This window comes from Colletotrichum acutatum, assembly GCF_030867785.1.
Source record: "Colletotrichum acutatum strain CBS 112980 chromosome Unknown BDZ83scaffold_40, whole genome shotgun sequence".
NCBI lineage: Eukaryota > Fungi > Ascomycota > Sordariomycetes > Glomerellales > Glomerellaceae > Colletotrichum > Colletotrichum acutatum.
In genome coordinates this window covers 247,197-269,271 of record NW_026849034.1, presented here as the reverse complement: position 1 = coordinate 269,271, position 22,075 = coordinate 247,197, and the positions used below count along the sequence as shown (strand labels likewise).

Below are 22,075 nucleotides of genomic sequence, written 5' to 3'. Positions count from 1 at the left end.
CCAATCCTGGTGCAATAGGTGCTTTGCGCTTGCTAAGGTACCTTGATGTATGGAGCCCTGGAGTGGTAGGTACAGAACCCTGGTGCTACAGTCGAAGGAGCGCAAGGCACACGATGATGCAGACTTTCCTTTCGGGACGCTCGTGTAGGATATCTGAAGTAGCAACGAGTTGACAAGGTGCCTTGGTTAAGGAACCTGAGGCAAGAAATCGACAAATCGACCAAGTCACAAGTGCGCTCAGGTCTTGAAAATGCGCCAAAGTGACAGCACCTCCGACGCGGTTTTTTTCCCCGAGCGCGCCCCCTGGCGGTCGATCCTTTCATGTCCTTTCAACAAACTTCTGATTGGCCCACAAGGTTCTCTGCCCCTGAGTACCTGGACTGCCCTGCATGTTCGCATAATCCATCTATACCTCTTAAGGATGCAATGCTCGTTATTGCATTTCCACGCATAATACACTCATGGTCTGGATACGGACACCTCACTTATTGCCCTAGTTCTCCGAGGGCAAACACGGTTCTTTTTCACTCATAAAACAGACCTGTAATACTGTCTTCCTCGATGGAAGGCATGACTCGTTTCATTAGCAACTCTCTCTCTTAGCCCACCTAAGCGAAGGCACTGGTCAGTCTGGTCTGCTTGAGATATGCACAGAGCAGGCGCCTTGAACTCGGCACCTGAACCCAATAGAGGTAGCTAGTTACATCCCGCGCCGTTGACGATGAATTGCAGTGGGTCACATCACATCATGGCAAATTACGACTGACTAGGTAGGGCTTGTAAGTGAACAAAATGGGACTTAATTATACACCCGTCTAAGGTAGTCTCACTCTTGGCCTTTGGTGATATTCGTAGTCTGCAGGCCTTCACAGCCGTGATTCCATGCCAGCCATGTTTTCCTGCCCGTACAAAAAGAGAAATGAATAGGTTGCAGTCGGAAAGACACAATACACGCCTGATAATGGACATTAAAACCTGCCGCCGGAGTCTAGGTTGTTCATCCTTCCTCGGAACATCACTAGACCGCTTGTGGAACGACGACTCTCTCTACCGCCCCCAAATGCGTCTATGATACAGCTCGTACAATTAGAAAAGGCGCACTCTCTGCGAATTGCTAGTCTTGGATGCCTTTGCCGACGATGAAGTCATCGTAAGGTAGGCTCCCGAGTAGTCTGCCGCTCCAGTACCAGTCTCAGTCTCTCCACGCGTGTTGTCGTTGTTAAGGCTAGTAGGTTGGATCAGGGCCAGGTCCGTCGTGTCCAGAGACTTGAAGATGCTCATAGGGATCATGTCACCAGCGACGGCAGGGCCGATCATGAGAGCCATGAAGAGAATGAACATGGTGAAGTAGAGAATGGCATAGCGGAAGACACGCTTGCGTCTCAACTTAGACTGCTTCATCGAGTAGATTGGCGGGCGGATTTGGCGACTGTTCACACTTTGTTAGCAATGGTGCAAGAACGATCCGGGAATGAGTGATGGAAATACGTACCCAGGACGAAGCCAGAAGAGCATCATCGAGTGCAGCATGTCAATCTTGGGCACAAGAATGACCGGAAGCATGATGAAGAGAAGGAAGTGACCCAAGACAAAGTCGGCCGCGAACATGCTCAACTCCGTAATCTTGCAGAGGAATTCACGGGCGGGCTGGGAAACTGAGTGCCATCCCATAGAATACCACTTGCCGGTCCAGAATGCAATGTTCGCCGCGTCCGTCTTGATCTCACGCGTCAAGGTGAGCGAGATAATCAGCTTGAAGACGAAACGTTGGATGGCGACCACGGCGATCATGCCAAGCAGAGTTCGGGCGAAGTCGAAAGACTCAAGCAGGAACATGACCTCGAAGAAGACAAGCAACATGACTACAGCAATGCCGTGGGCAATCGCCGCAAGGACACTACCGAACTTCTTGCAGCACATGCTCAGGAGGGGACCCATGAAACAGGCCATGAAGAAGAACATCATCAACGCGCCGGCGTTGACTGCGATAGGGGCCAGAGCGACAACTCCGACTCTGATCAAAGAGTTGGTGCGCTTGATCGCCGAAGATGAGGCGTCGGGGTTGTTGGAAGCAGAGACGCCGGTCTGGGCGTTGATGTATAGGTACGGAATGACAGTGACGGCCACGAGGAGCAGAGGAGTAAGAATCTCGCCCCAGAACATGTTGGTGATAGCCGCACGGGGTACGTCGGACGACATCTTGGCAGATGGGTCACCGAGAGCCTTGCGCTTGTAACCTGTGATACGGGTACGAGACAGACGGCAGAAGGCGATCCAGGAGGATGCGTGGGAGCGAGAGTTACCACGAGACAACCACCTCAAGAAGTCGCGGTAGTCGATGAAGAAATCGCTCCAAGCGAACTGATGCGGGTTGTACAGGAAGGGTGAGATGACCAAGGCGAGAAGTGAGATCCAGAAGTAGACGAGTGCGGCTTGCCAGATGGTAACGGTGGCGAAGAGAAGCATCATTAGGAGACGAGATCCAAAGTAAATCGAAGGGCCGGCAAAACGAGAGTACAAGACACCGAAGGGAATGCGAGCAGTCGCAAAGCCACGACCAGTACCAATGTACCGGGCACCGCCAAACGAGAGATCCTGCTGTACCGAATTTGCGTAAATCTGGCAAACGAAGACCTCGAAGAACGGCGAGAGGGAAGAGAACTGCTTGCCAAGACGCTTGGCGGCACGCCAGAAACCTCTCTCAGTCAACTCTTGGACGACCAGCGGCACGAAAGCCAAAAGCAACACGAAGATAATGGAGAGAATGCAGCGGTACACCCAATCCATGAGAGCATCGGTGTTCTGGCAACCAGTCGGGAAGAGAGGATCGGTGATGGGAACGTCGCGGTTGTAGTCGCACGCCTTTGTTTCTTTCCGGAGGGCGCCCAAGCTGAGCAAGCAGATCATGAACATCTGGACGGACAGCATAATGAACATGTTGTTGAGATGGAAACCGGGGTGGGCGTAGTAGAAAGAGAGGAAGCGATCCAGAGGCAGTTGAGTTCCGAGGTAGTAGTATTCGCGAGACAGCATCTGCTCACCCATACCAGTTCCAATCTTGGTGGTGAAGTTAAGAATTGAGCCGAAACCCAAATCACGACCCTTACCACACTGGTAGTACTCGCAGTGCTTGATTCTGCCACCACGCAAGATGGCGTTCATGCCGGCGTAAATATCCTCGTTGAGATGCAGACCCTTTTGGGCTTTGGAAACACCACCGCGGGTCGTCATGAAGATACCGTTCAGGAAATCCGGGTGACCGTAATGAAGCTTGCCTCCAATCTGAGCAAGGGTACGGGCGAAGAGAGTACCGAATGTCTGTTCCTTTCCAGCAGCAACGTCACCGAGGATACCAATGTTCTCAGAGAAAATGTACTCCCGAGCACCAAGAATAGCGACAGGGTTGGTCATCTTGCTCTTGACACCAGGAGTGTAGGGGCTGACATTATCAGTCTTCATCTCCTCGAATTCGGCAAGGACGGATCGGATCTTGAGACACTCCTCGAGGTAGTTGTCCTGGTTGGCGTCGATAAGCTGGATGTATTCACCGCGGTAGAAGATAAGCGAGTGGTTCTGGTTGTCGGATTTGCCGTCTCCCAAGATGGGGTTGCCGGAAAGCTGGATGCGGAACTTGGGCTTGCGCATGCCGTTCTCCATGATCTCCGAGTGACCGTCGATGAGAGCAGAGTACAGACGAGGCTCCTCGCCCTCAGCCAGAGGGGGCTCCTCGTCGAGGTAGGCGATCTGAAGATCGGGGTAGGCACGAAGGAGGAACTCGGCGTTCTCCATCTCTTCCTTCTTGAACTTGGCGTAACGCTGCATGGAAACACAGAGCTTGAACTTGCGACGAGCCATGCGCTCGAGCTCACGCTCGAGCTTGTCGGAGTTGCCACCGAACATTTGGACAACCTCTGGGTTTTCCACGCGATACAAAAGCTTGATAGCTCTACTATAATTCATGAAGCCAGAGATCGTGCGATACAAGGTCTGGAAGCGAAGAGATGCCCAAATACGGGTTCTGAGAGTGTACTCGGGGGCGGAAGATTTGAAACCAATGCAGTAGAAGGGCAAGTCGTCGATCTTGCTCTTGGCGGTGTCCTTTTCGTTCTTCTCGTTGGTGTTGCCGTCGCCATTGAACTGGGAGGTTTCGTCGGCCAGGATCTTGGTGTCCTTGACGAAGCAGTCCCATTCATGCGGGTGAAGCTGCTTGAGGTACTCGAGCAAGGTCACGCGAGAGTAGGGCTCATCCTCGCGAATAATCTCACGGAGAGAAAGCAGAATCTTTTCGCTGTAGTGAGGAATGAGGACGGTGAAGGTCGGCATGTTATCGACTGGCACGGGCTCCGGGATAGGAGTAGACAGCGATTGAGCGAAGAAGGAAAGACGTCTCTCAGCTTCGCTGTCGGTAGGGAAGAACTCAGTCTTGAACGAGTGATCTTCCTGGGAAACGAAGAAAGTAGGCGCTCTCAATGTTCTCTTACCCTCCTGCTCGGAAGGAACCTGATGGTAGAGAAGCTTCTGCACGTGGTCGATGGCCAACAAGTGCTCTCTGTACATGGAGATGACGATGGCGTTCCAAACTTGGGAGATGAGAACCTTTGGCTTGTACTTGATCTCCATGTCGCCAGTAGCGAGAATCTTGGAGTAGATACGTTTGGGCAAGCGAGAGAAAATGTTTCTCCAAGGTGTCCAGATGGAAGAACCGATGTAGAAGGATCGAGCAATGGAGAAAATGGCATTGACCAAGACATACCACAGGTACGTGTCGAGGAAGAAGAAGATCAAATCGGTGAAGGCCATCAGAGCCAGAAGAACGTACGGCTGCTTCTTGCACAGAATATCGCCAATGATCTTGTCGCCGAGACACTCGATGTTCATGATGGTGAGGTATCGAATGGGATCTCTGAAGGACAAAGTCAGGTAGACGTAGGATTCTCCGAACTTGGCACCGAAGACAGCAACCCAGAGACCGTAAGACATGGCCATGTCATTGCCCTTCAAGCGCGGGTAGCTTGCCGTGAATGTCTGGCTGGCAACGTACTTGCGCGAGTTCTTGGTCAAGTAGCTGCCGAAGAGACCGCCGAGCGGCATGACCGAGAAGAAGATGAAGGTGAGGAGCGCAATAATGAACTGCACAATGGCGAGGATCTTAGCAATCTGCTCATTGGGGTTCGGGAGCACGAAGACGTAGACGAAGGGCGCAACGTTGATGATGAGAATGAAGATCAAGAACAGGAGACGCTTGGTCAAGTGCTGCGCGCCAGCCCATTTGCGAGGCACGTATGCCCACTCAGCCAGAGTAGCCAAAACCTGAATGAGCGCGGCGATCGTACCACCGAATCCAACGATAGAGAAGTTCTGGGCCGTCGTCGGCTGCTGGTTGGCTTGTTGCTCGTACGAAGGACCGACGACCAAACTGGGCGAGTTGTGTGCAGTGTAGAACCAGAACATGGTCAAGTGGATGATCCAGATACGGTTGAAGTTAACAAGCAAATGGAACCATGACCGAGTCTCCTTGTACGTCTTGAAGAAGCACTTCTTCCAGTTGATGTCCTTAAACTTGAGGTATCGCTCGGCAGGAGGAATGTCGACCAACTTGGACTTGTCCTCGAGAACAATCTTCTCGATTCCTTCGGGGTACCAGAAGAGCTGGTTGCAGTCGTCGTATCCGATGACCTTGTCGTGATCACGCTCGCGTCGCACGTAGACGCCATCCGAGATTTCGTAGCCCTGGTCTCTGCAGAACTGGTAGATGGGTGTAATGACGTTGTTGAGGAAGGTGAACTCCTCCACAGGCTCCACCAAGTTCTGGCATGCGGGAGTGTTGAGGTAGTCGTCGGCACACTTGAAGATGAAGCACAAGCACTCGGGCATGAAGCGAACCTGGTTGGCTTCACCCCAGCAGAGCAGGTACAGAGCAAGCTGGCGAACGCGGTCATGCTGAGACATGCGGTTCATGCGCGTCTTCCAGCGGTACTCGGCAGCTTCGAGAGAGTTATCACCCTCAAGGTCATCCAGAGCCTCGGCCTCGTTCTCAGCTTCACCCTTCTTCTTCTTCTTGTTCTTGGCCTTGCGACGCAGACCCTTGCCCTTCATATTGGCGAAGCCGACTGCGTCATCCAAGTCCAGGTGAGCGGCGAAGTACCACTTGCGGTAGTTGGCGTTGTCTCCACCAATGTAGTCGGCGTGGAGAGACAACAGAGCCTGATTAGGGGTCATGCGAGAAGCTCTCGAGTCCAAAAGAATCATGAAGTGGTCGTACATGTTGCGCATGCTGTCCCGCTGGAATCCAAACTTGGCACAAAGATCGAGGAAAATATCCTCAATCTCTTCCTTGGAAAGGGGAATCTGAGCATCGGCGCTCCAAGCAGGGTACGGCTCGCGAGAAGCAGCCGACATCATGTTGGCGTAGTCCATGCCGTAGTTAGGAGTCGAAGCCCCGGAAGAGCGGTTTCCGCCATAGGAAATCTGGGAGGAAGGGGGTCTGAATCCACGAGCACCGCCCTGATCATAGCTGTTGTAACGTTCGTCGCCGCGGCCGTAGTAATCCATATCGGCTGCTCGAGCCATGTCGGATCTCATGGTGAAGTCGCTGAAGGTCTCAGAGTCTTCCTCGGAGCCCTGATGACGTTGTCCACCGGCATGCCCCTGGTTGTAGTCCTGATCGTAGTAGCCATTGGGGTGGTTGTTATCATAGTAGCCGTCCTGGTACTGCTCGTTGTTGTCGTAGTATCCGCCATCCTGGTGGTAGGCATTGTTCGGGTCGGCGTTGTAGTAGCCCCTGGAAAGCATGGTTAGCATAATCCTTCAATTGGAGTCGGCAAGAACGAAGAACATACGACTCATCGTAGTAGCCATCGCCGCCTTGCTGGGGGTGACCACCGTGGGCGTCGTAGGCACCATGCTGGTCATAGTACTGCTGGTCGTCCTGGTAGTAGGAATCGGTCTGCTGAGTTCCGTTTCCTCCATGGCCGCGACCCTGTTGGTCGTAGCCGTCATCATAGCCCTGGTGGCCACCGCCACCAGCACCACCGGCTGGGTATCCCGACATTCTGAAAAGCGATTATCTAGCAGAGCATCAGAGTCAGTACGGCCTGATCAACACATTTGCAAGCCACATCCATTGGCAAGCGGGGTTGTGGAGAGAGGAGGGCCTTTGGGGGTGGAAGGTGAGGTGAGGTTGGGTTACTGACCGTCCAAAAGTCATCAGGGAGAATTCTCGAGATGATTGTGGTAGGATCAGTGGGAGGGCTGACGATGGTGAGCCCAAACTGATGTGGCCGGCACAACAAGAGTAGATAGCGACAGTGATTTGAATTGCAAAGTCGTAGACTGTCTAGTGGCTCGGCGGCGTGAGGTAGAGGAAGGGGGCTGCGGGAGTACGGCAAGGCCGACTGGCGTAGTTGATTTGGTGATTGTTCCTTTGGAGGTGGTAAACCGTAAACCAAAGAGGTTGGGCAAGGTTGGCGCCGGAGACACGATGCGTTGGACTGCTTAGGAGAGGGCAAAGCACGACCTCTTGCAGTAGACCCAAAAGCTTGGCCGGCTCTCGAGAAGACGACGAAGCGATTGACTGGTGATGTGTAATACTTTTTTTTTGTTGTTTTGAAATTCGCGACTGCCCAGGGAGGCCGTCTCACAAACGAGCGTGATGAATTAAGGGTTGAAAAAAAAAAAAGCGCAGGTGGAAGGAGGGAAGAAAAGGGGTGGACGGAACGCGAAGTGTGGAAGGTGCGAACCTGTTGTGGTGTGGAAGGAGGTAAAAAGGTGAGGTTCGAGGCGAGGCAGCGGGAGAGAAGAGGTTGGGTGGAGGAGCAGGAGGTAGGTACGGATAGAGAGAGGGAGTGGATGGAAGTGACAACGGGCCTGTTGGTGCTAAGGTAAGAGACGACAGGCTAAGAGGACGGTACCTTTACGAATACACAAGTAACAGCCCACGCCACAATGCTTCAAAAAGGGGGGAGGCAGATGGATGGATAGGTGGATGGATGGGCGGTTAAGGGATAAGACTGGGGGTGCTGCACAGTGGGAGATGACACAGGCACACAACCTTGAAGTTGACGGGCACTTGAGATCCTCAGATGGGAGGGAAACCGCAGCAGACCTGTACAGTACAGTGTAATGACTGTTCTCTAACGAACGACGGACATGAGAGGGACGGGATGCTGCTAGTAGGCACAATTAGATGCACAACTGGGCGAAAAGGACTGCTCCCTTCTCTATGAACCTACCTTATTCATACAGTGCACAGCAAGAGTCGCGCCGGCAGCTACGTATGCACCAAAAACAAGACAAAAAATATGGAAAAGAAAAAGGAGGAGAGACACCCCCCTCAGAATCCCAGACGGCCCGTCCTGAACGGGCTGCAGCAAGCAGGAAAAATTAGAACAGGGGTGGGTCCACACAGGGAACCTTCTGTTTACACAGTATAGATCAAGAGTCAAGAGAATTGCAGTCTGCAGCAGCAAGGCAGGCACAGATCAGAATACCTTAGTACGAATGGGAAGCCCAACTAATTTTCCGTACGGATACACTCACAGACAGGAACAAGTGTTTTGGAAGAGCCTTCAGGACCTGGACCAGATTCAGACATGCCGCCGGTTAAAGGACAGGAGAGTTCATAGTGCAGTAGACAGGGCTTGGTGATGATGAAGGCGGCCCACCTATTGTCCAGGATTGACCTCGTCCAGGGAAGTACCTCATCCAGGCACAGGACTATACCACAGATACCTGTCTTGCCTCATGCAGGCGGCAGCGGCATCTTGAAAGTTGGAACGCGTTGAGGAGTGGGCAATTGTTCTATGTCTTTTCTCCTTTTCTTCTTTGCTTTCTTGCTCTTTCTCTTCAGTCCCAAATCGCAAGACGTCTCTGTCTCGATCTTCAAAGTTGTCGTTTTCTTTATCAGGTTCTTCTGAGTTTTCCGGCAGGAAGGCGTGGCTGTGCGACTGCATTCCTGCACGTTGACTGGTCAGATGAAAAGAACAGACAAGTTGAACTTGAAATCCAGCTGGGCAAGGAGCCGGGGCAAACGGCGTGTCGTGTCTGTGGGCGGAAAGAGTGGGATGTCCTGGCCAGTCAAGCTCTGCCCGCGGGCTGGAAAGACGGGCAGGAATGAGAAAGTACCTGCCCACCCTGCCCTCAGTGTCGCACTGTGAGAAAAGGTACGTTCCTCGAGAGGGTGGGGAATTACGACGGACAGGGGGCTGGTCCCGGCAGGAGGGTGAAGTTCAAGTGCAGGCCTGCAGCCCGCCGTCATTGAGTTTTGACTGGCAGTGACAGTGCCAGACTTCTGTGCCAGACAGCCAGATTCAAGGCGAGAAAACTCCCGTCACCCTCCACTCCAACTTCAAGGCTCAGACCTCCGACCTGCCACCTGCACCCAACAGGGGCTGTGTTGAATTGGCAGGCCAAGGAAGGGGGGCGATGAACGTCCAATGTCATTGGATGCGAATTGCCTTTTGGGGGGCACGGCTCCACCATAGAGGAACGTCAAACACCGCCCTCACTCGCCCACTCACTCACTGGACTCACTTCACTGTGCACTCGCTCTTCACTTCACTCACAGTCTCACCCCTTACCCTGAAGCTACGCGTACAGATACAGATGCTGCTGCTATTCATAGCCCAGCTATGAGTGCCTACTTCACTCGTCCAGCGAGGAGTCATTTCGTTCATATGCCAGGCCTCGCTACTAAGCAATCGACTCTGGAGTCGCGTTGTATACCATATGTCATACGCCACCCAGCCACTTTCAAAACGAGAGTTGTAGGTCACTTCACGCGTCGCCATGGGTTGGCACTTTGAATCCTAGCAAATATGGCAATCTGGATTCTGGAAGCCTGAAAGAACCGCATCTCCTTATCCATAATAGTACAGTACTACGCAGGATCGTTATCTGTCGAGCGTTCCTTGGCAGCTGGATGCTGACTCCATGGGGCACTCCATCAAACACGTCTCCATCGGATTATCAATCCATCTCTTTCCCTCAATGTCGTTGTTATCGAATCTCTTCCTTCCCCTTTCGATTGGTTGTGGACAAATATCTCAACGAGGGAGAATGGGCTGAGCCTCTCACGGGAAAGGGGCAACCGATCCGCGCAACAGGGGACGCTACTGCGTACTGCGTACCTGGATCTTTGGCCTGCCTTCCAGAGCAAGGCCGGGCGTTCCGGTACTTGCTGCTAGGTAATTAACAGCTAGGGCAGGGGTTGACTCAAGCGTGTCAAGGTCCTGTCCTGTCCAGATCACAACCGAGATCCATGGGGATTGGGTGAGGGTTCATCTCGTCGCAGCTACGTCTGACCTCTCAAACCTGTATTCCTTCAGTTCTCGCACCGCCGCCTCGCCAAAAGGGGAATTGATTTTTCCAACCCAGCAAAATGCTGCTCGTCTAAGTCCAATTCTGCCTCCCTCTCGGCCCGTCGCGGTTGCCGTTAACGCCGTATCGATCTTGAAATGCTCGATACGAGTTGGACACGTACATCGTCCATGAGCTAGCGAGGATAATAAGGAATAGGTGGTAATCCTAGAGCATTATCGAGCGACGAGAGCATCCTGTTCCCGAGATCCCGTCAACGGTCAAACTCGTCTCGCTCCGCACCATGTCATTCTCCCCATGAACCCGACCTCAGATCATCTTTCCCGAGATTGGTTCAAACCAGACCAAAGCAGTGGAAGCATGGTTCTTAACTTCTCCGACAAGATATCCACTTCAGCCCATGGGCCTTGCGGACTTTCCCTTCGACCGTCAACTCGTCTGCCATTACTTCTGTGACAGACGTGCAGCTGCCGCATTATCTGCAACCCTCGTGCGTTTTCCGAGCCACAACGGTTGTCCCCGTCATCCGGCCTCAGCCAAGGCTCTGAAGGCTGAAGGACAAGCAAGTTAAGCAATACACACACAGACTTTTGCGGATGGTCGTGGGTGGGCAGCTGATATCTCCGTCCCAGTAACAGCCGCTGCGCCTCGGTGGGCTTGTTCTACTGGGTACTTCGGTACTGCAACTCTATCCGCGGACCAGCTCTGGGAAGTAGGAACATCTGGTTTATTTCTCTCGCACACAGATAGAGTTGATAAGGCCGCTCGCTTTGACCTTCGGACTGAGCGAGCTGTCAGCTGCAGCTCGCAAGCAGAGACAGAGGCGGGCTTCAGCACACTCTGACCTCTGGCCGAAGAGATCGGATTGATCGCAGGTTGGACTTATAGTCTGTGAGTTATCGGATATGCCGCTCGACAGCAGGTATAGACAAAGTTTGGTGACGTGAGTTGACTGCGGCAGTCCGCCCAGAGCAACTGGTATCGAACAGACATATCAGTTGCCGCTATATATTCGCGCTATATCGCGAACAGCACGAGAAGTGTTGTGTCTCTACTGGAACACGAGTCTTGTCAACCCTCCAGAGTCGACAGCTCGTAATAATGCTGGCTGCACTTCGTGTCTGTCGGCTGCCAAGTGGCCTCACGCCGACAAAGGATGCATTGGGTTTGCCACCGCTGCACCACCGAACTGGAAGCACACCAATACGCAGACAGACGTACGAATCCCAAGTACCTGCGGCCAACACATTGCCTGCATCCTGCCTTAGTGTGAACCCACCATTGATCTATCTTCGGATACTCACTCTTCGCACTGTATATATATACGTACACAGTAGAGTATATCGTCGCGTTAGCTGATTTTCATGCCCCAGAGACGCGTCGTTTTGGTGACTTTCACTTTAGTAGGTAGGCGGCCCGACAGCAGATCAGCACCGCTAGGAAAAGATCAACAACCGTCAACAACAAATGGCTGAATTGGATGACAACAATGCCATGTTAAACTCGGGATGATCAGTGGTCTCAATCCCTCGACTCTGGCGCTATGGCCCGTGGCAATTGCCCGTCGCGCATGGCATCCATATCTGTACTCCGTTGCACGAACTGCTCAAAACCTGCTTCAAGTTCACCCCAGTAGGAACGCGACTTTAGTAAAGCATGTGCCCTGTGCTTGAGGTATATAAGATAGTATAATGCTACCTTACAGGCACATGGTGGCCTTGTGGTGCAGTGGAATGACGACAGTTGTGCCGAGTGCGAAATTTGCCCCAGGAGAAAGGCGATGAACGATTTGTCGATTTGTTTCCATTTCGATGCACAAAGTCGAGAGTCAAGACCCATAACTCGCGCTTGATGGTCCACTGTTTATTTCAAGAGCGGCCTTCTCTGTCAAGCTGAAGTTATTCGCATACTGTGTGCAGTGCTAGTAAGCTGGGTGGGTTCCTGGATATTCTGCATGGTTCTGGCTCCCCGGAATGAAAGCAGAATGGACGCAAGGGAGTTTTCTATAAAAGTCACAACCTTCACAACCCTCGGAGGCCAACGCAATAGCACGAACTTGCGATGGAGATTCTCGCGGTGAAGAGCACAATGCTCTCACCATCCGTGCATGCATCCATTGAAATTGGGGCCTTCCGGAGGATTTCAGCCTGGCACCTGGTTATGCCTGGGTTTTGGGACAAGAAACCTGGAGGGGGCCGCGAGGGCGGAGGCGGGAGAGTGGGGGCAAAAGGTACGTGGGAAAGAGGCTGGCGGGGGTGCTAATCAAAGCCGAAAAGGAGGCCTACACACCTCACTAGGTAAGGGTGGAAAGAAAAGAAAAGAATGGGCCAACGCTAAAGTGCCTAGCGATAACGAATGGGTGGGAAATCCAACCTGAATTGGATGCAGGTACCGGCTTTAGAACGAGTCAATCAGAGACTTGGAAAGACACCAGCATGGCCAGTGGGCAGTCGGCACTAAGGTAACCCCATTGAACAACTCACTGAGCAAGAGTCAAACAATGGAAGGCGCACTGTTGTCTGTCTTGGCGTCGGGCTCTCGCAACTGCCTTTTGCCCGCTCCTCCTTTCTTGCCCGAATATTTCTTCTCTGATTCGTATATACAGTTATCCGTCTATGCACTACCTTAGTACGTAAATACGGATATGGGTATCTTCAATATGTGAATCAAATGTTTTGTACGGTCTACGAGGATGCTGTCATACACACGTTCCTCAACCCACTTGGTTGGAGAATAGGAAGTGGGGGAAAAAAACACCAGACGGAGTGACTGGACCGCAGTCCAGCCAAATTGGAATAGCACAGGTACCGCTCCATGCCATGGCATTTTCCGGGCATGCCTAGCGAATCGACTTTTCCCCTTTGCGAACGATAGCGCAACACACCAAAATGACAAGCTACCCATTTTCCACCATGCAAGAATCCACTGCAAAGCCGGATTCCGAGTTTGCGCAACGATCTCGATGGGAGGGGCGTCCGCTCGCCCATACCTCCCGTCCTTCACCAGGTCTTTTTCTACACATCCTCATATCACAAGTCGCTGGACTATAACGATCCGGCAGAGTGTGCTTTCGGGCTGCCTCCGAAATTGCTACCTGTTCGTACCTTACGTCACTTTGACTAGCTAATGGCAAATGGCAAATCGTCCATGCTAGCTATCGTTTCTCGAAAAATCGGTATTATTCGTTCAGTCTGCTGCAAGTCTTGAAGCAGATGGGCCTCGCTATATGCATTTTTGAACCGTGGCAGAGATGGGTATCCCATAGAAAAGCCCACTGCGATGTGGTGATGGCAAGACCCGGGCATCTTCAATCCGGCCTTGGTGCAGATCCGATTCTCAAGTCACTGCACATCTACGGATATCAACTCTTCATGAACCTCTACCGTCTAATGCTGAGCAGCCAACAGCATCAGCGTCAGCGTCAGCATCGCCGCCCGGGAATGGGATACGGTTTCATGCTAGATCCCTCTCCAACTTCTCTGGTTCCCGCCGGTGCTGGGTGGCTTTCGTGGCGCAGCGGACAACGGTTCGGTGGCATCGGTGCCCGTCCCCCCCCCCCCCCAAAAAAAAAAAGAAAGCCCGAATTTCTTTTCAGCAACGGGCTTCCAGGGGTTCTTTTCTTTGTTCCGCCGGTACGAACCGGGGCCAGATAAGACACCAAGTCCACACAATCCGTCTGTTTCTTGTTCTTTGTCTCGCGATGCTAGCACCGTACCGCCGTTGTGACTGTCAGCATATAGCCGGCGTTAGGGCACCTGACCGTATGAACGCTTTGTGTTCTTGATCTTGCAGAGGCTTGATAAGGCAATTGGAAATCGGACTATTTAACAATGACTCTGTAAGTTAGCGAGGGCAGAACTTCAGGCTTGAGTCCGTTCTCCTTATGCCATGTTCCGTACCGCGCGGCCTTCTTCTCCACGGGCAGCATCTTTCCCCATTTCCTTTCTCTGCTTGTCTGCACTATGGAGACCTCACGACGGCGTGGCATCTAGACTCCTGAAGGCCATGCGTAGGCCTTTCGGCAAGAGTACAGGAGTCTCGGGACGCTGGCGACTCTTCATTGACGGGAGCGGGTCTCATCTTGTTTTCCTGAACAATGCGCACTTCCATTTGGCTGGGTCCCCTCCGTGCCACACAGTAATAACTAATTAGTACTTTATCTTTTTGGGCAGAGGGATCAAATTTCCGTGCGTGCCGATTGCCTGCTCAGAAGCGGTCCGGTGTTTTGACACACAGCATTCCCCGTCCCTGATCGGCCACTGCATTACAGGACATCCTATCGGCGGTCGCATCTTATCACTGTCCTTGGGAGAACGTAGATCTATCTCATGGCCACCGACCTGCGAGACGCACTTCGCTCGTGACACTGCCTAGCAAAGGTCGGTGTGCTCAAGGTCTATCTCCCCTTAATGATGGTCCCTGATGGACAACTCTGTAACGTCTTCTTTCGTTCCGTCCAGGGCTGTGCAGTTGGATACTCGAATGCATCAAGCTTCAGCTTTGCAGGGGAACCTGGGGCCTGTCACCCCAGGACTAGCCTCGAACGGCCGCCACTCTTGGTCCAAACCGTGATCTGAAAGCTCCTTGCTTCTCCAGACTTTAGAGGCCTAACAGTAATAGTTGATGCTCTGACAGGAGGTATCGCGCTTAGAGCTCTTCACTAGGTAGACGTGAAGCAGTTGGAGATGCCAAATTCCATGCACAGCTTTATTGCCAGTGATTGTCAATTTCCAGCCAAAGCTCACTAGAATTCCTATTCGTACTTTACCATACTCTATCCCCAGTAGGTATCTAAGCAGTACTCATCATGCAGCATGGTCACGTGTCTGTTTGCGGCTACTACCAAGTCACGTGTCGAATGGCCTTCCACAAGCTTGATTGGGCAATGTTCCAGAATGACCATTCCACTTTCAGCTCGCGGTTGCCCCTCGCAACGATGAGACATGCACCAATCTACCTTACAAGGCGGCTCTGCAACACTTTCGTGCAAAGTCAAGCCACACCCAAGATCAAGGTACCGGACTCGGAGAGAGGATCCGACTTACAGCTACAATCGGCAATCATTTCAACACCATGACTGGATACGTCGACTTTGCCTCGTCTAGTGAGGACGAATTCCCCGACCTAGATGCCGTCCTGCAAAGGAGTAAACAATTCCGCCGGCCAACCAAAGCACCTGCCCAGACAACGGCCACCAGCATTGATAGCGATGACGATGCTTCACCCTCGAGACAGCTCGAAGAAGAAGCTCGTCAGTGGAATGTATTGAACTTGAAAGACTCCGATGCCGTCGAATCAACAGTCAAGACTGCGCCGCCAACGGTGCGACGTCGGAAGCTTGGTGCAAAGGCAGACAACCCCTTATTGAGGCCATTCGGAACTTTCTCAAGAAATGAGGGACAGAATCTATTCGATGTTCCTATCAAATCCAAGGAGGTGCCTCGTGTAGGAGTGAGGGAGCTGCGCGTCAGAAGCCGAGACGTGACGCCGACGGGAAATCCATCACCAAAGTCAGACGATGAATCAGACAGCAGCACAAACGAGCAAACTGAAATTACCGAGGCCGACATTTCTGAATTCTTTGGTGACTCTGCATCAGAGCTCGAGGACGATGGGACTTCGACACTCTTTGGGCACGACTCTACGGCCTCGAGAGCTCGTGGTCCAGTATCGGGTCGCAGTCAGGAGACAACCGCGCCGAGACAGAAGGAGCATCAGCCAGTCACAAAACCAGCACCAGAAATCGATTTCCCAGACTCCAGGCCTAGCAGATCTCAAAAGACCGCCAAAACGAAGGAACGGAGCACCGAGAGTGTGCCTAGGAGGAAAACGACACGACCACAGTCGGCAATCGTTGATCTCACTGAAGATATGGCAGATGCTCTTCGCCGGCTAGACATGTAAGAGCCACCTCGTGAGTGGCATTGTTGCCTTGCTAACATGATAATGCAGCACAGCTGAGCCAACAATTAAGCAAAGCAAGGCTAGAAAAGATGACGCTCCGCCAAAAACTCCGCCATTGACACCACCGAGGCCATCCACCAAATCGCTGGTATCCCCCACGAAGCTCCCAGGCATCCCAAAGACACCCCACGGACCTGGTATGGATATGTTCTGGAGTCAGGAGTTCGTGGATGATTGGAACGAGGAGCACTCGCCCAAGAAACTGATATTGCCCCCGGCCCAAAAAAGTCCGGCGAAAAGTCCCAAAAAGGCAAAAGAACAGAAGACAACTACTGCGAACCGAAAAGAAAGCAAGAAGGCGTTCGAGCAGAGGAAACACGACGTCGCCCAGGCATTCCTTCAGGAACTTGATGAGGCCATCACCCAGGGTAGGCTGCAGTCTCTAGCTGAGTCTACAGGAGGAGTCAAGATCCAGTGGTCGGCCAAACTCAACACCACAGCGGGAAGAGCGAACTGGAGGCGCGAAACCATTCGCACCAAGAACGCCGACGGGTCTGAGAAATCAGTCACGCACAAACATCACGCCTCCATTGAGCTCGCGGAGAAGGTAATTGATGACGAAAATCGTCTCCTCAACGTCGTCGCACACGAATTTTGTCATCTGGCCAACTTCATGGTCAACGGCATCACTGGTAACCCGCACGGCAAAGAATTCAAGATCTGGGCGGCCAAGTGCTCGCAGCGATTCGGGGATCGAGGCATCGAGGTGACGACGAAGCACTCGTACGAGATCGATTTCAAGTACATGTGGGAATGCACCGAATGCGGGCTCGAGTACAAGCGCCACTCCAAGAGTATCAACCCCGAGCGCCATCGGTGTGGCTCCTGCAAGGCGCAGTTGAAGCAGACGAAACCGACACCCAGAGCCGCCGGGAAGCCATCCGAGTATCAGCAATTCTTCAAGGAGCAGATGAAGGTGGTGAAGAAGGAGCACCCTGGTAGCCAGCAGAAGGAGGTGATGAAGATCATTGCGGAACGCTGGGCGAAGCGAGGTGGCAGTGCCCGCGCAACCCCCGATTCGGAAGCGGATGTCAACAAGATTGGCTCTCAGCTGGTAGATTTGACGTTATAGGAGAACATGAGGCATTGGCGTTGGAATCGGGCAGGTTGGATGAAGTTCATTGCTCGTTGCTTCAAATATCAATCACCACCTCTCGTGGGCTCTTCAATTCATATCTCGTGGTGTATGATACCATCATGCTAAGCAGCAGCAATGTCATGATCAGATAATGGTGAACTAATCTGGATCCAGCAGAGGCAGAGAAGTAAGCGCGTAGTCATTTACTCAGAGCCAAGCCACTAAGATGTAAGTTTTTGATATGGTACGTAATTGCTGAAGTGGCTTAATTCACAGCTTTGCCGCTCAATACCTTCCGTGCCATCATTTTACCGTTACTACCATCTGCCTTCTTTCATCCATGGAATTCACTCTCTAAGTATACTGCGAGGAGTACACTTTGAGAGGCGTATTAGCGGGCGTAACAGGAGTAGGGGACAGCCGAGGCGGAACGCGATCAGGCCACTTACCTTGGGGAGATCTCATCGAGCAGATGGCCCACGCAGCTGACGTCCGCAAGTTCAGCGTCAACTTTGTGTTTGATAGTGACCACATCCCAGTCGACGTGGACACTTTTATACATATGTTGAAGGATTCAAAAACCACCTCAATGCCAACCCAATAGAGTAGATATACTGCCGTTGATCGGATGCTGGGTTTGTGAGGAGATCAAGAAGTGTTTGAAGGAGCGGGTCGAAACAGTTGACGAGCATGTGACCGGAAAATGGAATCTTATAAAGCTTGTGTCTAGGATGTGACTTATTCTTTGATATCGTAGTTGGTTTCCTGGTTACCTGCTGCGTGCCTTTGCAATATCATCCTAAGCGGGATAGTCATTAAATGTTCTGCTCTTTGTCGAATGTAGAATGCTCCAGATTTAATTACCACCTCTCATGTTGCTCTGGTCGTGCCCACTGGACAATAATACCTAAGCAACAACCAATAGTTCATGAGTTAAGATGAAAATTGTCTTATTCGACTTTTACCAAGTCCCAACAGCAAGATGGGCTTCTAGCCAAGGGGCTTATTTCTCCAGAGGTTGGATCGGTTCCGCTTGTCGTGCAGAGCTTCAGGTTTTCAAGTTAAGGTACTTCTGAGGAGGAATCCTATAGGGTTTTGAGGATGTTCTTCTCATTCCCCTGATCGTTTGGTATCACGCGTCGGGACCGGGGAAGCTTCACAAGCGTCGGGAGGGTCGACGTTCCACCACGGGTAAGATAGTTGGTGTATGTTCTAGTCGAAATTGTATTGAAGAGGTCAACTTTTGGTGAACAACCAAGGTGTGTCATATGAGGCCATTACTTTCCACCTCTTTCAACAAGATACGATACGAAAGTTTGATTAAGAAAGCCCTTATCAACTGACGTAGGCGGGACATAGCAGGTGAGATGAAGTTGACAACTCTTACTTAGTATACGGGGAGTGAATCGTCACCTCTTCTGTTCCTTGCGCCAAATGATGATCACTGTTCGACTCCTTGTGCTCGTGTAGCTCCGTTGTGTAGCTCCGTCGAGATACCGAGGGCCCGTAGGATACTCGTGGCTCGTCCAGTCGGCTGTCGTATCGTATAACCATGTAGCCTAGCAATCGGTCACGGTCAAACAATTATCCCAATATCTAGTAATTCTTGACGTCAACAGAGGCAGCGATCCAAAAGACTATGAATATAGGGAGAGTCCTTGAATACAGACATTCACAAATTTCACTTGATTTTACTTGATATCATAACTCTCGGCATACAATTCAACCAGTGAAACCTAAAGAACCTAAGAGATGGCGTGGCTTTCATCTCGAATCATCGTCAAACTTCGCCGCCTGTCCTTCCCGCCATGTTGACGTCACCCGGCGGTGGAAGGAAAATACCCAAATATGTTGACTGCTTTTCATGCGGTATGAACCTCCTCACCATGCACATTTTCCATCCGTCTTCCACTCTGGGGATATCCGTATTCCGTCTTCCATTTCCTCTCGTCGCATCCCTTTCCACTCTCTCTTTCTCTCACTCAAACCTCCTGGAACAAAGTCCAGTCCTTCACCTTGAACGTCTCCCAGATACGCGCAGCATACTCGACAGCGTCGCCAATCAGCTTTCCCTGCTTCCCGAGCTCCAAGTCGACATCCGCCTCGTCGTACTCGCCCTTGATATGCGGCACGTTAATCGTGACCAAGATATCCGTCGACTCCTTCTCAAGACGGACAAGCGTAAGAATGATGGCCGTGAAATCGGGCGCCGACGAGGACGACGAACGGGACGACTTGCTCGCGTGCGGGGTCTGCGTCGCGATGAGGGTGTAGGCGGGGATGTCGGAGCTGAGCCGCGAGAACGAGGTCTCGGTCGTGTTCCAGACCTTGACGGTGTCGACGTCCTCGCCGACGAGCTCCTCGAGGTGCGTCGTGAGGGCGCGGCCGTCGATCTCGGGGCTCGAGCCCGCGGGGCCGACACGCTCCGTGATGTCGAAGATGATGCTCGTGAAGCCGTCCGAGTCGATCCAGACTTCTTGGTTGTCGGGCACCTCGCGAAGTTTGCTGAGGTTTTTGAAAAGGGGTTGTTAGTCTGTCTGCAGATATAGTACGTCGGGTGACTTGGAGCTTGAAAGAGAGTGGCAAGAGGAAGGCGAGGGACATGAGATAGGGAGAGGACCAACCTGACATCGGCGAACTTGTCGGGCAAGTCGCTGACTAGAGCGCCGCCGTAGAGAGGGGTGCTTTTGTACCGGGTCATGGTGTTCGCTTTTGGGGGATGAGTATTTTGTACGTGGTTGCTTCGATAGAATGGACCTGCTTCCTTCTCGTAGAACAGGGCTTCTTCGTTGGTGCTGTTGTAGAGATATACTGGCTGGCGCAACGGGTGCGATCGATTTGCTCAAGATATAGTATGTAGCCTGACGAAGCTTGTAAGGCGCGAATCAATGAGGACGCGGGACGGGCTGGGTATCACAAGTAGGTTACTGCAAGGAGAATGTCACTCCAGGAAGAAGAACAACGCTGTTCTGGTCTGACTGCCCGCCTTATGTTGGCTGGCTGCCTTGCTTCCAGGTGCCGAGCAAACGACTCGGCCAGGGCTGTTCAGTCACTCACTCCAAGGTGGGGTTATGTCGGCTTGGGTAGAAAAAAAGGACCTGGCGTTGCGCAGCAGAAGGAGGGGTATGACGACGATGGTGCCAGGGATCAGGTCTCCAGATGCGCCAGGTATGTGTGGTAGGTCACCCGTGCAGCAGCCCAGCAGCGCCCAGCAGCTCCTTCAGCACCTTGCGCCGTGCGCCGCGCTCGCTGTTGGTCGGGCGCTGCTATCCTCTCGCCCTCACTACGACGCGCGCTGCTTGAGGAGCTCATGCCAAGTCCAAATTCCTGCATTACAAAAAGGGTACTGCAAATTGCAAAATCCGTCGCAGAGAAAAAGCGACAAATGGATCCGACCGAGCAAGACGTACAAAACTCGAAAAACAAAAATTCGAACCTGGATGCTCCAGATGAGGGTGTGCCAAAGATTGGTGGAATGGAGTCTGTTGGGCCATCCAACGGTCACATCTGGTAAAAGGCAAGAGGTGAGTTCGATAGGAGGTCCCACTCCGATATTTTCGAGGTAGTTTACTTCCTAAGTACCTTCCAGCCCCTTGCCCGGTCATAGCAATCCCCAAACCCCACACAAGCTTCCTCAGCTTCCGTATCCCCGCCCACCTCACTGCATATGCCCTCCGCATCTCTTCAACCCTTCCCTTTGCTCAACTTCATCATCCTCACTCACCTTTCCCTCTCGCAATTGACACGGTGATTTTTTCAACATTGCCGTCACTCTCTCAACACTCGAATACAACAGCAAGCCTCAACATCTCATCACCATGACATCCAGCCTGGCTTCGTGCATCTTTTGCAAGATCATCAAGGGTTTGTGGTTATCCCCCCCCCAATTCCCGCTCCTCATTTGATTTCAACCCCAAGACATCTCCGAACCTCCGCCGACCGCAGAATCAACTGATATTTCTCTCCCCTCCAGGCGAGATTCCCTGTTTTAAGCTCTTTGAGAGCGAAAAGACACTCGCGTTCCTCGATATCAACCCCCTGAGCCGCGGCCATGCTGTAAGAACTCATTTATGTCACGTGATCCTGTAATTATAGACTTACATTGTCTCCGCAGCTTGTCATCCCCAAGCACCACGGCGCCAAGTTGGCTGATATCCCCGACGATCAGCTCAGCGAACTCCTCGTCAGTTTCCCCCCCCAGTTTCTCCCTCGTCCCCTTGTGCGTTCGTCCTGACCCCTTACATTATTACAGCCTGTTGTGAAGAAGCTTGTCGCCGCGACCGGTGCCACCGATTACAACATCCTCCAGAACAATGGCCGCATCGCTCATCAAATGGTCGACCACGTGAGTGTTCCCCCTTTTCTCATCTACCTTGCCATTCATCATAGCTAATTATCATAGGTTCACTTCCACATGGTAACACTTCTCACCAGCGCCTCATATTCGCGTACTGACACCCATTGGAGATCCCCAAGCCAAACGAAACTGAGGGTCTCGGCGTCGGTTGGCCCCAGCAGGCGACTGATATGGACAAGCTCAAGGCTCTCTTTGAGGATATCAAGTCCAAGATGTAGAGAAGCCAATTGTGGTATTTTCAACACCCCCGCCCTTAACTCAATAGCAGGGATATCAGTTCCCCGTAATTCAACGTCTCTGGCTCTTTCAACCACTTTTATCCCCCCAACCGATTCTCATAACCTGCGTGTACGTCCTTC

At 52.2% G+C, this 22,075-nt stretch overlaps 5 protein-coding genes across 5 annotated transcripts; 2 read left to right on the top strand and 3 right to left on the bottom strand.

The window, feature by feature from the left end:
* Nucleotides 1-1,086: 1,086 nt before the first annotated feature.
* BDZ83DRAFT_751645 (1,3-beta-glucan synthase component FKS1) lies at nt 1,087-7,051 on the bottom strand (the record flags this gene model as incomplete). Its single annotated transcript, XM_060514082.1, has 3 exons — nt 1,087-1,429; nt 1,493-6,781; nt 6,840-7,051. 3 exons carry the CDS (start codon nt 7,049-7,051, stop codon nt 1,087-1,089), a joined length of 5,844 nt encoding a protein of 1,947 aa, XP_060365658.1.
* Nucleotides 7,052-8,260: 1,209 nt separating this feature from the next.
* BDZ83DRAFT_776825 (uncharacterized protein) lies at nt 8,261-9,788 on the bottom strand (the record flags this gene model as incomplete). Its single annotated transcript, XM_060515471.1, has 3 exons — nt 8,261-8,663; nt 8,731-9,149; nt 9,579-9,788. 3 exons carry the CDS (start codon nt 9,786-9,788, stop codon nt 8,513-8,515), a joined length of 780 nt encoding a protein of 259 aa, XP_060365657.1. The 3' UTR covers nt 8,261-8,512.
* A 5,346-nt stretch (nt 9,789-15,134) lies between these two features.
* On the top strand, nt 15,135-17,427 carry BDZ83DRAFT_730308 (SprT-like family-domain-containing protein). The gene is made up of 2 exons (XM_060512839.1): nt 15,135-16,217; nt 16,270-17,427. Exons 1-2 carry the CDS (start codon nt 15,391-15,393, stop codon nt 17,351-17,353), a joined length of 1,911 nt encoding a protein of 636 aa, XP_060365656.1. The 5' UTR covers nt 15,135-15,390; the 3' UTR covers nt 17,354-17,427.
* Nucleotides 17,428-19,341: 1,914 nt separating this feature from the next.
* BDZ83DRAFT_751643 (ran-interacting Mog1 protein) lies at nt 19,342-20,060 on the bottom strand (the record flags this gene model as incomplete). The annotated part of the gene is made up of 2 exons (XM_060514081.1): nt 19,342-19,864; nt 19,984-20,060. The coding sequence occupies 2 exons, from the start codon at nt 20,058-20,060 to the stop codon at nt 19,342-19,344; spliced, it is 600 nt and encodes a 199-aa protein (XP_060365655.1).
* A 1,117-nt stretch (nt 20,061-21,177) lies between these two features.
* BDZ83DRAFT_576336 (HIT domain-containing protein) lies at nt 21,178-21,934 on the top strand (the record flags this gene model as incomplete). The annotated part of the gene is made up of 6 exons (XM_060504910.1): nt 21,178-21,223; nt 21,333-21,415; nt 21,474-21,542; nt 21,612-21,704; nt 21,762-21,776; nt 21,827-21,934. 6 exons carry the CDS (start codon nt 21,178-21,180, stop codon nt 21,932-21,934), a joined length of 414 nt encoding a protein of 137 aa, XP_060365654.1.
* Between the last annotated feature and the right edge of the window lie 141 nt (nt 21,935-22,075).

Bases quoted from the DNA above. Each gene is read 5' to 3' on its own strand.
- BDZ83DRAFT_730308 (XM_060512839.1), top strand. From the start codon at position 15,391: ATGACTGGATACGTCGACTTTGCCTCGTCTAGTGAGGACGAATTCCCC. The intron at 16,218-16,269 runs GTAAGAGCCACC...ATGATAATGCAG, and splicing joins GCTCTTCGCCGGCTAGACAT to CACAGCTGAGCCAACAATTA.